Raw genomic sequence first — 16,222 nt, 5'->3', positions numbered from 1 at the left:
CATCTGTTGTCAATCTTCCACTTTTTTTTTTAAAGATTGGCGCCTGAGCTGACAACTGTTGCCAACCTTCTTTTTTTTTTTGTTTTTCCTTTCTGCTTTTTCTCCCCAAATCCCCTCGGTACATAGTTGTGTATTTTCAGTTGTGGGTCCTTCTAGTTGTGGCATGTGGGATGCCACCTCAGCATGGCCTGATGAGCGATGCCATATCCGCGCCCAGGATCTGAACTGGTGAAACCCAGGGGTGCCAAAGCAGAGCTCGCGAACTTAACCACTCAGCCATGGGGCCGGCCCCTAATCTTCCTTTGTTTTTTCTCCCCAAAGCCCCAGTGCATCTTAGTTGTAAGTCATTCTAGTTCTTCTATGTAGGATGCCACCACAGCATGGCTTGATAAGTGGTGTGTAGGTCCACGCCTGGATCTGAACTGGAAAACCCTGGGCCGCCGAAGCAGAGCACACGAACTTAACCACTCGGCCACGGGGCTGGCAGCTGTGCCACCTCGAAAGTAACACTTAAAAAAATTCACTAATGTAATGGCTGCCTCATTTTAAATGAATTAGCCCCCAGAGCATCAGTGTTTGAGCCCTCCCTTTGCTGTGACTAATCTTATATCTGACTGAAAACCTACCCCACTACTTGAATCGCTCTTCCTTTGGAGGAAAATAAAAGAGGGACCTGAGAAATCGAACGCTTGTCTCTTTTGCTGCTTTTCGTGCCCCCTGGTGGAGGATCTGCATGGGATCCCTGCCTTCCCAAACAAAAGCTGGCGTTTGGGGGACTTTTCTGGCTGGCTGGTCGCACTAGTCTTGGCTTTTGTTTGAGAAGGACAGTAACAGGTGCAGGTGCTTCACGGGATCTTAGAGGATAGTCACACATCCAGAAAGTCATTCGAACAGGTGCCCGGTGTCTCCCACAGCATTTATTAAGCACCTGCTGCATGCCAGACTCTGTGTTCTAGAAAACCAAGTCTTTCTATTTTAATCAGTTCATTCTATGCGGCCCCTCTCCTCACTCTGTTCCAAACGGAGCCCCATCCCATGGGGTCAGCCGAGCCCCAGACTTGCCTGGAAGGAGAGTCCCTAAGTGGACATCATTGCTATTCTAGCTCGTTCTGCACAGATAGATGGACCTTCGAGCTGTGCTGTAGATCAGGCAGCAGAATCTATAGATGCAGGTTCTGATCCTGGTGCTGCCCCTCATGGGTGGGGAGCGGGGCTAAGGTGGTGGTGGGGAGACAGGGCAGGGGGGGTGGTCAACCTTTTGCCTGAGCCTGGCCACCCTCTGAGTGAAGGAATCACAAAAACTGGTCTCCAGGGCTGTCTTTCCTGGAGTCCTGGACACCTGGGACGAGGGAGGCCCCTGGACAGGCCTGGGATGTCCCTAGACACCTGCTCTTGCTGGCCAAAAGGTAAGTGATCGCACCTCGTAGGTCCCCAGCAGATTTACTCCCAGGGTAAATCGCCATTCCCGGGAGCACATCCTATCAGCTTTCTTCCTCCACCCTCTCTAGGAATCTCCAGGAAAACTGTGACAACAGCAAAGAACACTTGGCAACTCTGACACCTCTGACTGTCTCTGGTCCCTGCAGAATCTTCCGGTTCATGGCAGGGACGCTGGTACTGGAGAAGTTCCTCAGGCCAGCCACGAGAGGGCGCCGGCTCCGGGACGGGGGCCTGCCTCCGATGGCTCCCAGGCACAGAAGCAGGAGCTGGCTACAATTAAAGGGACGCATGCCTTGTGCTGGATTAGGGACGCGTGCGCTGCTTGCTTGTACCAGCTCTTACAGACGCCCGTGCGTTTCCTGTAAGCATGGGCCAACTGGCTCCTGAGAGAGCGAGGCGACCGGCAGGTGTGCAGTTGGCACCTGGCAGAGGCCTCGAGGCGCTGCCCCACAGCTGGCGTTGATCGGAACTTGTTGAACGCCCATTGTTCCCCTGACACTCCCTCTTATGAATAAATTCTCATATTGGCCCAAAACACTGAGGATCAAAGAGTCCTGTGTGTCAGGAGGGATCTGGGGGGAGGGGCTTGATGGGAGGGGACCATGTGACTAGTCCACCTCCGCCCTGATGAGCGGCTGTCCAGCTTGGCCCGAAGCCCCCTGCTTCCCGGGGGCGCACAGCTCTCGAGGCAGCCCCTCCACTTCTGGATATCTCTGTGGAAAGTGCTCCTGCGCCCATGTTGGCTGTGTAGAGTGTGTCTTGCTGGGGAATGTTCACTTACGGAGCCTCCCGTTTGGCGCGGCCAGCCACACACCGCATCTCTCTTCTTGTCCCCTGGCCTCCTCTCCTCTGGGCTCGGGCATCGTGATGCTTCAACTCCCACTTTAAAGGACCTGGTGGCAGGTCCCTTCACACCCCGCCCGGCCACAGCCTGTGGTTCGGTTTCCTGCCCCTAAGCTGGCCGTGGAGGGGGTGTCTGAGAAGGTCCTCACCCCAAGGAGAACAGTCGGGACCCGGCCGTGCTGCTCTGGGGCGGTTCCTGGTTAATACGCCACCTTCTCTGCTTCTCAGACCCCCGCCCTCGCCAGAGCATCTCCTCAAAATCCCGCTGGGCGGCCTCTCTTGATTCGGACTTCTATCTTCTTCACTCCACGCCAGCCACCCAGCGACGTGACAAGTCGGACACTTGATCAGTGCGTGTTAGAGAGACGTCATGCCGTTCGCTTCCCATTCTGTTTCACTTTTGTAACTTTATTCCCCATTTCCCTACCCTTCCCTTGTAAATAACCAGACCATGTTCTTCGGCTCAGCTCATTTGTTCCTGCCCGTCCCAGCCACCGAGGGCAGCGTCAGGGCCTGATCGTCTGCTCCACCTGCTTCCTACGTGCTGTCATTTCCAGGCTTCTCCCCAAAGAAGAAGCGTCAGAGAAATGTCTAGTAGAAAAAAGTTTATTACAAATAGATGAAACATGGCATCTACAAGCATTCACACAAGCAGCACTCACACCCCTAAAGCACTGGGTATGCGAAAGGACAACACAAAAAACCCGAAAATAACCGTTCCATGATGCTGCACGCACATCGGTCTCTGATAAAGAGAGGGAGAGAGTCTGGAGACGAGGACCAATCCTGGGGGTAGAAAACCATTTCTCCTAACCAGAAAATGGCACTGCTCATTCAGTCTAAAGCATATGCTACATTAAGGCGGGGCTCTAGTCTCAATGCTTGAAACCAAATCGCTCATCACAGCTTCTTAGCACATCCTTATCCACTAAAGGACAAGCACAGACAGTGACCACCAAGCCTGACCCCTAACCGCTCGGGTATCTGTGAATGGGTAACTAATGATGGTGTGGCTGTTGGGGAGAGAAGCTGGGCCTCCGCTCCCTGGAGATGTGCATGGAGACACGAGGCTGAGACAGAGAGCCCGATTTAACCCGGGAACTTGGCTAACCGGCGCCGAGCCTGGGCCAGCCGAGCAAGCCGCTCCTTCAGGAACTTCCTCTTGTCGCAGGTGTCGTTGCGCTCCTTCAGGAGCCAGTCGTAGGTGTCCTTGTCCTGCAGGAGCTGCAGCATCGACTTCTGCAGCTGCTGGCCGAATGTCTGGAGGACGAAGAACTGGATGATCAAGGGGATGTGGGTCGAGAGGCAGTTGCCGGCCTCCTGGAAGAAGGAACAGTGCACAGAGGGTTGAGCGGACATTGCAAAGAGACTCTGCCCTCACCATGTGAGCACCAAGAGGGACCTGGACCCGGGGAGAGCAAGGTCCCCGCCTGCGTCTCAAACCCATCAGCATCCTCTGTGCTAGAGGCAGCGAGGAACCATGCTGGGTGCAGAGAGCGCCCCGGCTAGGAGTCAGGGCCAACCCCGACTCTGCCTTCCCACTAGCTTTCCCCAATGATGGAATGGTTACTTCTGACGGAAGAGGGTAAAATGTGCTCTAAACAGACAAATGGACAGACTGAATAAAAAAAACTACGTCTTCAAATTATTTACAACTCTGCTGAAGAGATTTTATGACTTTTTTTTTTATCAACAAGAAAATTATTTAGCAGAAAAGAGGCTAGGCTATCAAAAGCCAGAGAACGGAGCCCTCGGAGTTCTGTGCATGTGGACAGTTAGTTTCAACCCTTCCTTCTCCCTCCCCACTCCCATCGATTAGAGAAAAGTTTCTCGTTCCAAAGACAGGTTGATCTCGCAGGAAGCCGACACACACTGGGACCTTAGCAAGTTCCGAGACCCCTCTGTGCTTCAGTGTCTTTCTCTATAAAACATTAGCACCTGGCCTCATGTAATGGTTAAGAAGATTCAAAGAACTAAAAGATAAAAGTTTGGAAAGATGCCGGGCCTGGAGCAAGCACCCAGTGGATGTTAACTGAGAGCGTCTGTGAGATGGAGATGGCCCATATGCTATGTGTTCCAGGACGAGCATGAGTAAGGGACACGGTCTGTCACCAAACGCAAATGGAGGAAAGGAGAGAAGGAGCAAGCAGATGGAAAGCATTCAAGAGGGATGTCGGGGGTCACAGGCATTGAGGTTCGATGCTGGAGAACGGACACAAGCTGAAAGGAATGGCTAAGATCTAGAGGGACGCCAGGTACCCAAAATATCTCTTGAGACTTCCGGTATGAACATGGCGGCAAGTCATTTTCTCATTCTCCTGGAGATCATCCAAAACTTCGAGGGTTTTGGCGGAAGTGGGAGACAGGTAATGCACAGCCTCTGACCCACGTGTAACAAAAGCAGTGGTGGTCAGGCCAAGCCACGTGGAGGAGGGGGCAGAGGAAACGTGGGGAGGAGCAGCGAGTGTCAGATGCAGAGGGAAATCCTTTCCTGAGGGGGATCCTCATGGTAAGCAAGTGTTGGGTTTGGGGAGATGAGGAGGTGGGTCCCAAAAGGACTCACACAGATGAGCCAAGTTTGCAGGAAATCATCTCTTTGGTCACTGAGAAGAAATTTCTGAGTGGTGAAAATCAGCTCCTCTGGGCCCTTTCCCCAGTGCCCATGGGGACATTGTGCAAATCACTGACGCTGGGAAATGCATCTCATCTAATGATGAGGGTGCTCGGGAGAGCAATAGCTCCAAAGATGTGCACGTCCTCCTCAGGGAATCTGCAAATGTGTCGCCTTACACGGCAAAGGGGAACTGAGGCTGCAGGTGGAATTCAGCGTGCTAACCAGCTGACGTTAAGACAGGGAGATTATCCTGGGTTATGGGTGGGCCCGATGCAAAGGAGGGAGGCAGAGGAAGATAGATTGTGCAAGAAGGTGGGAGAGAGGGAACATGTGAAGACAGAGGGAGGGGCCCCGAGCCAGTGAATGTGGGAGGCTTCTAGAAGCTGCATGAGGCAGAGAGACGGATTCACCCTAGAGCCTGGAGGAGGAGCTCAGTCCTGCTGACACCCTGATGTTAGCCAACGAGGATCAGGCTTAATGGGGACCAGCGGCATTCTCACTGGAGTCAAGGACAAGACCAGGCTGCCTATTAGGGCCACTACTGCTTCTAGGTGCACTAAACAGACCAGACGAGGCAAGAAAAGGAAGTTTGAGGCCTAAAATTGGAGAGAGAAGGGGAGCGTAGAGCAATCGCTATTTGCAAAGGGATGATGTTCATTGGGAGAACACACGAGACTCAGCTGTAAAACCACTACAAACAATAAGAGAATCCGCATGGGGAAGGGGTATAGCATAATACACAGAAATCATATCTACTAACAACAGACAGAAGATATAATGGAAGAAAAGACTCATCTATCATAGGGACAAAAATGAGAAAATACACGGGAATAAACTCCAGAAATATGCACCATCTACCTAAAGAGAACTTTAAAATGCTTCTGAGACTCCCCCAAAAGGGGATCCTAAAAATGGAAAGACCCATGATGCTCTGGGACAGGAAGACTCGACGTGATAAAGATGGCAACTCTCCCTATGAGGACCTATTAACTGAACATGATCCCAATAAGGAGACCGACAGTTCTCTTTTTTCATAAGGAACTGGATAAGCTAATTCTAAAATTCATACTGAAACTGGAACAAATGAGGAGAGGCAGAAAATTTCTGCATAAACAGAAGTGGGAGCGTAGAGTTGCTCGGCCATGCTCACAGCAGTATTCTTCAGATGAATGGGTGGATGGAGAAATAGAGACACAAAACGTGGTTCTGGGAGGTCTGCGTGCATGGCTGAGTTTGAGAAGCACTGCCTTAAGCATCCAAATAGTGAAGTGATGGAGGTTTCTGCTAAACCAAGAGACTACCATTTGCTCTCACTGTCTAGACGCTTACACATCCCAAAGTCCTGACTGAGCTGTGCATCCTTCCCCAGGATAAATTAGATCGCCCTTCACATTATTTGAAATGTACTGTACAATCAAAGCATGCGTCTTTATGAGTAGCTTCTAAGTGGCAAGCTGCCACTGCATTCCAATGCAAGGGACTCACCCACTCTCGTCTCACTGAAAATTCACACGAACCCTATGAGGAGATGCCATTTTATAGAGAAGACAACTGACGCTAAGAGGTTAAGTAACTTGTCTAGAGCAATAGAGCCAGTCAAAACCAGAGGTAAGTGGCTCCAAGCCACAACATCTTCTCATCTATCTGAGGTCAAGTTGCTTCTACAGAGGCTCACACAAGGTGGAACGATGGAGCTGGCTGACGGTCACTTACAGAGACAATAAGACTACAGAGGGAGGCATGTGGAAGAAAAGGAAGAGAAAGGAAAGCCGCCTTTCTGAGACACTGGTGGACTCACGTGCTGGTAGGCGTTGAGATGCTCCAAGATTTCTGCCATTGAGGACTCTGTGGAAGTGTTTTGACCGCAGACGTTGATTGTTTTTTTCTTCTTCTCCTCCTCCATTTCATTCTCTCTGACCTTCTGTAACGTGCCCCGGTAAACGTGGTCTTGGCAGTAGACGATCTTCTCCATTTGGAAGTGGAGTCGGATCGACTTCTCAGCTTCATTTTCTTGTTCTAATTTAATGTCTTCAAGTTTGGACTAGAGCAGAAGAGAAATGCCACAAAATTTCCCTCAAGCAATGAATCACTGGGTCGGAGGAAAACAGGTCTTCTGCAAAGTCCGCAAAGAGCAAGGCGGCAGAGGGGCAGAAGCTCCCGGGGGGACCTGAGCCACACAGGTGAGCAGACCCCTCAACCCCAGAGCCCAGGGACCTGGCGGGCTCTGTTCTCAGGCCCGAGGCTCAGCTGCTGTCTTTCCTCTTATGGGCTTTTCCCTCTGACGAGGAGGAGTAAATTCCCCATCGGAGCTCACAGGGGTAAGACGAGGGCCAAACTGAAATCAATCAAATTCTCAGTGTTTCATGTTCCTGGGGTTTAGAGAAACCGGCTGCCAGAAAACCAGGGAGGAGATCTCTCACGCAGAAAACAACTGGACCCCCAAGACCTCATCGAATGCAATGCACAGTGCTAGGGACATCCTAAGCATTTGCTTCCCTGTTCGTTACAAACTTGCGAGGAAGGTTCTCTTAGTCGCCTTTTGTGGGTGAGTTGGTAGAGGCCCAGGCGGGTTAAGGAGCATACCCCCAGACCCCCGGCCAGTGAATGGCAGAGCCGGTCTTCCCGTCTAGGCTGGGGGCTAGGGACTGAGGGTTTGTGTGCCCCCCCCAAATTCACAGGTTGAAAAGTGAATTCCCAATGTGATAGCATCTGGGGGGGGCGCCTTTGGGAGGTGAGTAGGTCATTAGGGTGGAGCCCTCATGAATGGGATTAGTGCCTTATAAAAGAGACTCCGGAGAACTCTCTCTCCAGCCACCCCTCTCTCTGCCACGTGAGGATACGATGAGAAGGCAGCCACCCACAAGCCAGGTGGTGGGCTCTCATCAGACACCACATCTGCCAGCACCTTCATCAGGGGCTTCCCAGCCCCCAGAACTGGGAGACATAAACACCTGCTGTGTGAGCGCCCCAGCCGTGGCACCTGCTGCAGCAGCCTGGGCTGACAAAGGCCCCTGTTTCTGAGTGGGCTGAGTCTGGTCTCTGGGCTACTGGAGGTGGGGGCATCTCCTGTCCTCTTTGCTCTCTCTCTCCACTCTTGAAAGATACTATTTTTGTATTTGGCTTCCTGAATGAGTTTCTGGATTTAGGGCCATTTTCTCCACATGGGACAACGTGCTACCCTAACCATGGCTCTCGTTTGTTCCTGTGACTTTAAATATTTTATTTCTGACTTCTCTCACTCTGCTCTCCCTCTTCTAGTCTTTTAACTAGACATCACTGGTAATATCATTAGAAAGATTCACCAATGAGCCTGATTATTAGCTTCTCCAAATATACAATGAAGTCGCAATGGTCTTAATTCAAGAAATCTATTGGCCAGTGTCAGGCTTACATTTTTTTTTTTTTTAAAATAACATATGGTTGGTTTTACCTTGGTGGTTCTGTGGAGGTTGAAAAATTCACTGAAATTTTTTTCTGAAACTTTTGTGAAGGTATCCCGGACCAGATCTGGTGAAAGAAAAAAAAAATGGTCCAGTATTGGTAGAATCATTCATAATCTTTATAGACCACAAAAAATAAGAGGATAAAATGGCAAGAAACAAATTCTCTCTCTCCTTCTGTGCCTTCATTCTTCTCCTCTTTTCACTAAAGGAGGAAGGTGTGATTTTTTGCTCCAGAACTCTCCGGAAGAATTTTAAAACCTAAATGTCCCCTGACATATTTATGTGACATCTAAAATTTTCATCCTAAGTATAAATAGTTGCAGAGAATGTAATTTCTGCTAAGTTATCAAGGTATCACTATTTTACAGGCAAACACTCATTTTTAAATATACCAACGGAGTCTAAATGTCCACATCATCCATTTGAAAAGAAATACATGGACAAGCTCCTATTTAAATAAAAAAATTTACAGTATTTCTTTTTAATTTTGAAAGCTATTTCATTTATTTTTGAAATCCATTTGACTTCCTCACAGAATTTTATCCTAATATGACATACTGTATCTTTATGCTTGAAAATCTTTTATTTGCTCCATATCCTATCTTTCTGAAACAGAAGTCAGTATACATAGTTTGGTTTTTAAATTTTTTCTATACATCTCTAAGTACTACAGATTTTCTTCAGGACAGAATTAAGAGTGCACAATTGATCAACACAACACAATTACAGAGTTTGGTATATAATTAAGCCTATTGGTATATATTACATATACAGATAATATAATATAATATAATATAAATATATATATATAAGCTTATATATACATATATAAGCCCATTTGGTATATTTTAAGCCTAAAGGTAAATTTTACTAGAAACACATCTCTTAATGAGCTGTTATGACACTGTCCCCTCACCTCTACTAGGTTCATGGGTCCGTGAATGATTATTACATGTTGCTAACATGAGACACTTGAAGCCTGATGAGAATGGTGTGAGCCAAGGAGCAGATGAGGAGACGAGATTCAACAGCATCTCGGAGACCAAGGAGCAAAACACTTCAGGGAGAAGGGAGTGGTTCCATCCTACAAAATGCTGCATTTCTCCTCGACGGGCTGCTGATAGCATTTCCTATCCACACAGTCATTCCAGCACCCCAGAGTCACACAACACTCGAGAACGCTCGAGACACTCCCACGGCACACAGTTATCTAGTCGTTGACCTTAGTCCTCAGAGATTTCAAATCAACAGAGGATTGTGAGACTGGGAAGGAGTCCCAGCAGTGGGGCAGAGTGGAGGTGTGGTACAACAAGAAATACATCCTTGGCCTGTGTCCCCGGTTCCTGACACGGGGCTCCTGAATCCCTCAGAATGTCTGGGGGATGGGCGCGTCTCCTGTTCTAACGAGCTAACTCTTGGTGGCCCTAGACAGCTTCAGAATGGGGGCCAGTCGCCAGGAAGACCAAGCCATGATGAGAAGCCCGAGCTCTCAGCACCACCTTCCCCGCCTCCCCGAGGTCTGGTGGTGGGGGGAGGGAAAAGGGACTGGAGATTAGGTTCCTAAGTGATCAGGCCTACGTGATAATTGATTACACCTCCATAAAAACCCCTGAACGACAGGGTTTGGAGAACTTCCAGGTTGGTGAACACATCCACGTGCCAAGAGGGTGGTGCCCCCAAATGCACAGGGACAGCAGCTCCTGCCCTTGGGACCTCCTGCCCGCGGACCTTGGCCCGTGTGTCTCTTTCATTTGCTTCCTTTGTATTATCCTTTATAATAAAGTGGTGAAGGTAAGTACAGTGTGTTTCTGAGTTCCATGTGCTGTTTTAGCAACTTATTGAACCCGAGGGGGGAATTGTGGGAACCCTGATGTACGGCTGGTCGGTCAGAAGTACAGGGGACATGAACCCGTGACCGCCATCTGAAGTGGGGGCAGTCTCGTGGGACGGAGCCCTTAAGCTGTGGGGTCTGTGCTCGCTCGGGGCAGTTAGTGTCTGAACTGGACTGAACTGTTGAACACCCACTTGGCGTCTGGAGAATCAGGGAATTGGCTGGGTCGTTGGTGATGGAAAACACCCCTGGAGGAGAGCTCTGAAGTCTGGCTCTGGCTTCAGTTCAACATCTTCCCTGCCCTAGAAACAAAATGCTTAAAAGCAAACCCAAGAACTCACCACTTATCCTGTGCAGCATATCAATGGCTGGCTCTTCCAGCAACTGGATTTGCTGTTTGATGATCGTCTCAAATGTCCTGTAATTCACAAATCCTGGTAGCTCTCTGCCACGATACTGATTTTCAAATGTCCGGATCTGTCTACGGATAGCTTCGCCACCTAGGGTAGGAAAGAAGGACTCTGAATTATTTTATAAAAATAACCTTTGGGGCCGGCCCAGTGGCCTAGTAGTTAAGTTTGGTGAACTCCGATTCTGGGTTCAGATCCTGGGCATGGACCTACACCACTCATCAGCCATTCTGTGGCGGCATTGCACATACAAAATAGAGGAAGACTGGCCACAGACGTTAGCTCAGGGCTAATCTTCCTCAAGCAAAAAAAAAAAAAAAAAAGGAGGATTGGCAACAGATATTAGTTCAGGGACGAATCTTCCTCAGCAAAAAAAAAAATAATAATAACCTTGCAAGTTTTTCCAAACACAATACCATTCTGGATTTTCTGAAAGTACAGAGTGGCAAGCAAATTGAAAAACATTCAGGGATTGCAACAAAGAAACAGATCTCAAGATAATTTTCCTTACTCATCTCAAGACGGCAAGCAACAAACCACGGTGTGATGCCAGAAAGCAGTGGACGCAGCAACTCAGAGTAAGAGGTGTTCTTGAAAAGGTACTTGAGCATGAGATTATGTAAATCAAATTTGATTTTTACCAAAAAAATTGCATCATAGGATATCATGACCTGCAGGCCCTTTAAAAACTAGACATGATCAGGGACACATCCAGAATCAGCTAACATCACATATTCACGTGCTGTCACATGAGTAGAAAGTATTTATAAATCAAAGGGGATGATGGAGTAGCTGGGCACATAGATCTTATTAGTGTGACATGCAACACTGTTTACCCCACTTTCTTTTTTCTTTTTACTTTTGGAATTCTTTTTACTCTTAACAAACTAGACTATGGAGAAACACCGCCATTGGGGGTGGAAACTCAGAAGGCCTCTGGTTCTTCTTTTTTGAAAAAACAACCAGGCGTGGTAGTCTGGTCAGGGGATATTTTCTCATAGGAATTTTTAAAATTAAGATATAATTCACATACAATAAAATTAACCTTATGAAAGTCTACAATTCAGCTATTTTTAGTATATTCACAAAGATGTGCAACCCTCACTTCTATCTTATCCTCAAACATTTCCATCACCCCAAGGAACCGCATGGCCATCAGCCATCACCCCCCATTTCCCTCTCTCTCCAGCCCCTGGAAACCACTAATCTACTCTCTAGTTGAATGGTCTTGCCTCTTCTGGACACTTCGCATGAGTGGAATCAGACAACATGTGGCCTTTGGTGTCTGTTTCTTCCACTGGGCATAATGTCTTCAAGGTTCCTCCATGTTGTCGCATGTATCAGTCCTTCACGCCTTTCCATGGCTGAATAATATCCCATTGCCTGGTGTTACAGGCTGAACTGTGTCTCCTCAAAATTCCTATGCTGCAATCCTAGCCCCCAACGCCTCAGAACGGGACTGCTTGGAGAAAGGGCCTTTAGAGAGGTGAGTGAGTTGAAATGAGGGTGGGTCCTGCTCCAATCTGACCGTGTCCTTATGAGAAGAGGCGACTAGGTCACAGACACGCCCCGAGGGACAGCCATCTGAGGACACAGGGAGAAGACAGCTGTCTACAAGCCAAGGAGAGAGGCTCGGGAGGAACCAACCCTGCTGACACCTTGATGTTGGACTTCCAGCCTCCAGAATTGTAAGAAAATAAATCTCTCTTGTTTAATAAGACAGTAGGTGACGCTTTCTGGCAGCCCTAACAAACTAATACCCATGGATACACTGCATTTTGTTTATCCGTTCATCAGTGGATGCAGCTTCAAGTTATTTCCACTTTTTGGCTATTATGAACAATGCTGCTAAGAACACTCACATACAAGTTTCTACATGAATGTTTGCTTCCATTCACTCGGGTATACACCTACGAATGGAACTGCTGGGTCATAGGGTAACTGTATGTTTAGGTTTCTCAGGAACTGCCAGAATGTTCCCAAAGCAGCTACGCCATGTTACATTCTGTCCGGCAGGATATGGGGCTCTGACGTCTCCATACTCTTATCAATATTCCTTATTATCTGTCTTTTTGATGACAGCCATCTTAGTCAGTGTGAGATGCGATCTCATTGTGGATTTTGTTTGCATTTCTCTGATGGCTAACCATGCTGGGCTTCTTTTCATGTGCTTATAGGCCATTTGTATATCTTCTTTTTGGAGAAATGTCTCTTCCAATTCCTTCTCCATGTTTGAATTATTTGTCTTTTTGTTGTTGAGTTGTAAGAGCTCTTTATATATTCTGGATACTAGATCCTTTCAGACATGTAATTTGCAAATATTTTCTCCCATTCTGTGGGGTGTCTTTTCACTCTCTTGATAGTGCCCTTTGACACACAAACGTTTTTGATTTTGATGAAGTCCAATTTGTCTATTTCTTTCTTTGTTGCTTGTGCTTTAGGTGTCCTACCCGAAAAACCATGGCCTAATCCAAGGTCACGAAGATTTGAACTTGTGTTTTCTTCTAAGAGTTTCATAGTTTAGTTCTTACATTTTGGTTTTTGATCAATTTTGAGTTAATTTTTGTATAGGGGGTGTATAGACGACTTAGGGGTCCAGATCCATTCTTTTGCATCTGGGTATCCAGTGATTTGCAACTGATAATTTGTTGGGAGGAATTTAGCATTTAAAAAAAATGAGTTATTTTCTCACGGGCTGCGTGCCATAAAATGCAGCCTGAGCAACACAGGAACTGCTGGAAGTTGAGGGCTGCTGCCTCCCTGGGAAGGGGGAGAGCAGCCCTTTCCGATGCAAGAACACACCACACCGCCGGCCTTCACCCCTCTGCTCTGGAATGTAGCAGTGGTAAGCAGCAATGGGCACTGCGGAGACGTGGCAAGTTACTGCCCCAGCATGAGCTTCAAGAATATTTTTCCATCCAGGAGAGCTGTTCTTTACCCAATCCTGCCCTAAACGCCCTCTGCTGAGGAACGAGCACACTCAAAGTTGTGGCCTTTGAATTATGTAAAAAGTTGTAAGATTTATTTTCCCGCATTCATACTCAAAGCCAAGGAGAAGTGCCCACCTGAAGCTATACTCAGCTGGAATAAATTATGCATGCCTGCCACGTTGCTGGGATAAAAGCAAAGTCGTTTGAAATTTCTCTCAGCTGCTATAGCTGTATCATTGGTCAGTATACGATTTCCTTTAGGCTACTTGACATATTAAAAAATAGATTTCAGATCACATTTTCTACCTTTTTCAGACTCTTGATGATTTGACAACGCCAGCGTGGCACCTTGTACACTGTTTTATTTTCTGGTTCATTATTGAGACTGTCAAACCCATTAAGATACACATCTGGCTTCAAGGCCAAGCTTTGAGACCAAGACCAAGACCGACTCTAGGTGACTTCAGTGGTGGCACCATTTGTAACACAAAGGGGATGATACACATGCCACGTCCACCTGCTCATGATGATGGGAGGGCTGATTCTTTGAGAGGCCATGATTGATGTGGGCCAATTAATGTGCATTTTCTCTCCGGGTGTCCTCTGAAATCAGTAACAGATGCCTGCTGGCCCAAGTACAGTGACGTGGAACAGAGCAAATGTCGCCTTTGCATCACCACCTCCTTACTCCGGCCATCCTCACCAGCCACATCCCCCGCCTCCCTGGCCTCCCGCTCAGCCCAGCATGCCAGGTTTACGACGGTGCCCTGGACTCACCTTTTTGGAAATTGATTTCAATCACCACACTCCATTTCTGGAACTCCTGTCGGATTTTGTTAAACAGCCGAGTGTCATTGGGTCCTACAAGTTCCTCCCCTTGTACGAAAGAGGTGATGTTCTGATTAAATGTAGTAATTTTCTGTCAAGAAGAAAAACGAAAGTACAAGTGGAGATATTTCAAACACAGACATTGAGGTGGTCTGGAGGTCGTGCGTGTGCTGAGGGTGGGCCAGTCATTCTTTGCTGCCTTACGGGCCACTGTGGGATGAAGGGAAAGGAGAGCCTTTGGCACCAGACCATCCAACTCTCCCCTTATTGCCTTCTAGCTCTTGGGCGAGTGCACCTGATGAAGGGTCAATGAAGTGGATGTGACCATCCATCACGCTGACTGTGCACACCCCTCATTCCATGCGCTCTGTCCCTCAACTCTGGCCCCTTTCTGATACTAAGTGGGCAGAATGAGTCGGGATCAGCTTCAGGAGAGTGAAGAAACAAGTGCACGAGGCACACGGTCCCTCCCCGGACCACGATGTTGGATTCTCCAGTCGAGGCAGCTGGCAATACTCACCTCTATCAGGAAGAACGTTTTTTCAGTTTCATCTTCTGGGATGTCGGTGCCATATTTTTGTAACTCGTCTGATAGATTCTGGTAACTTTCCTTTATTTGATTTTCTAACAGGGGCAGAGATTTCTGAGGAAAAGAGAGAAAATAATGAAAATCCACAAAAATGGACAGGGAATGAGAAGGCAATCCCAGGCCTCCTTCTGCAAGGCACAGGGCAGCTGCACAGTCCTTCCGACCTCCTGACTTCCCTTGGGAGGAAGACCCTCCAGAGGGAGGGAGGGCGCATTAACAGGCACCGTTGTCCATCCAGGCCTTCCCGCCTTCCCGCTCCTGTGGAAGCAGCCTCAAAGCCATGCTGAGGCTCCCACTTCGCCTGCTTCCTGGGCCCCGTCAGAGCAACGCAAAGAACATTTCCTTCTGTGATCAGGTTATCTAAGCTCTCTGCAGGGAGCTTAGAAAGAGCCGCTTGTCTAGTGGGTTCTGGAAAAGTGGCAGTGGGAACAATCTGAGATTCAACAACTTTCACGTTGTTGTTAACGGTCAAAGTTATCGGGGACTTCTGTCTCTGATAATAATATGGTGGACAGCACATGCTGGCTCACCTTTCCACTGCAGACACCTAGAAATGCTGGCTATCATGTCAAAAGCATCCCTTTAAATGTGTCAGTGAGCTGGCAGGTACATAATAGACACTTAGAAGCCAAAGCCAGGTGCCAGTGGGCACCCAGGGGTGTGCGATGAAACCAGCAGCAAAGCCATTTTGGCCTCAAGGGGATTTGTAGGAAAGAAAACTTGAACTTACATTTCAGAGCCTGACTTGGCACCGGGGCAAAGGATAAATCCCTGTGGGGTTTGCTCAAAGCGGGCATCTAATGAGCGAGCGCCCTCTTTCTGCATAAAGCTCGGACCCGGAAAAGCTATGCTCTCCTTGTAATGCTAAGCCAGGAACACCCCCGCCCTCCACCCCGATCCCTGGGGACTGAGAGAAACGCCTGAACTCTGGTGCCGAGTGGAGGGGAAAATAAAACCTGCTAAGAATCAGTAATCAAAAGCCAGCCCTCAAACAGGTTTGCTGTTGCTGCCCAAATTCATGCTCCCTGAAGGGTCCCCAAAATCTCAAGCTGAGAAGCTAAAGTGGTTCAGGCTGGAGGCCCTTCCAGGGGTCTGGCAGCAGCAAACGCTGCGTCTCCCTGGAGAAGCCCATCTTGAACCCGGGTTTCCCTAAATACCTACAGATCAAGTTCCGAGAAAGACAGGCTCAGAGTCAAAACTCCAACCCAAGTCACTCTGGGTGACGGCCAGCAGAACCCAACGCACCAAGGCCTCTGACAGTAGAATCATCGAGCACAAAATGTAACAGGAATAT

At 48.2% G+C, this 16,222-nt stretch overlaps 1 protein-coding gene across 3 annotated transcripts in view; it reads right to left on the bottom strand.

The window, feature by feature from the left end:
• Positions 1-2,867: 2,867 nt before the first annotated feature.
• Positions 2,868-16,222, bottom strand: part of MX1 (MX dynamin like GTPase 1) — a 35,674-nt gene continuing 22,319 nt past the window's right edge. For all 3 annotated transcript variants that reach the window (XM_070488922.1, XM_044751157.2, XM_014839277.3), the window contains exons 10-15: positions 14,860-14,982; positions 14,289-14,430; positions 10,513-10,671; positions 8,328-8,404; positions 6,696-6,938; positions 2,868-3,603 (exon numbers count right to left, since the gene is read on the bottom strand). In XM_070488922.1, coding sequence (XP_070345023.1) covers positions 3,373-3,603; positions 6,696-6,938; positions 8,328-8,404; positions 10,513-10,671; positions 14,289-14,430; positions 14,860-14,982 — 975 coding nt within the window. In that variant the 3' untranslated portion in view covers positions 2,868-3,372. The remainder of the gene's footprint in view (positions 3,604-6,695; positions 6,939-8,327; positions 8,405-10,512; positions 10,672-14,288; positions 14,431-14,859; positions 14,983-16,222) is intronic.

Source organism: Equus asinus, chromosome 18 (genome assembly GCF_041296235.1).
Source record: "Equus asinus isolate D_3611 breed Donkey chromosome 18, EquAss-T2T_v2, whole genome shotgun sequence".
In the NCBI taxonomy this organism is placed as follows: domain Eukaryota; kingdom Metazoa; phylum Chordata; class Mammalia; order Perissodactyla; family Equidae; genus Equus; species Equus asinus.
This window is presented reverse-complemented; position numbering and strand designations above follow the sequence as displayed.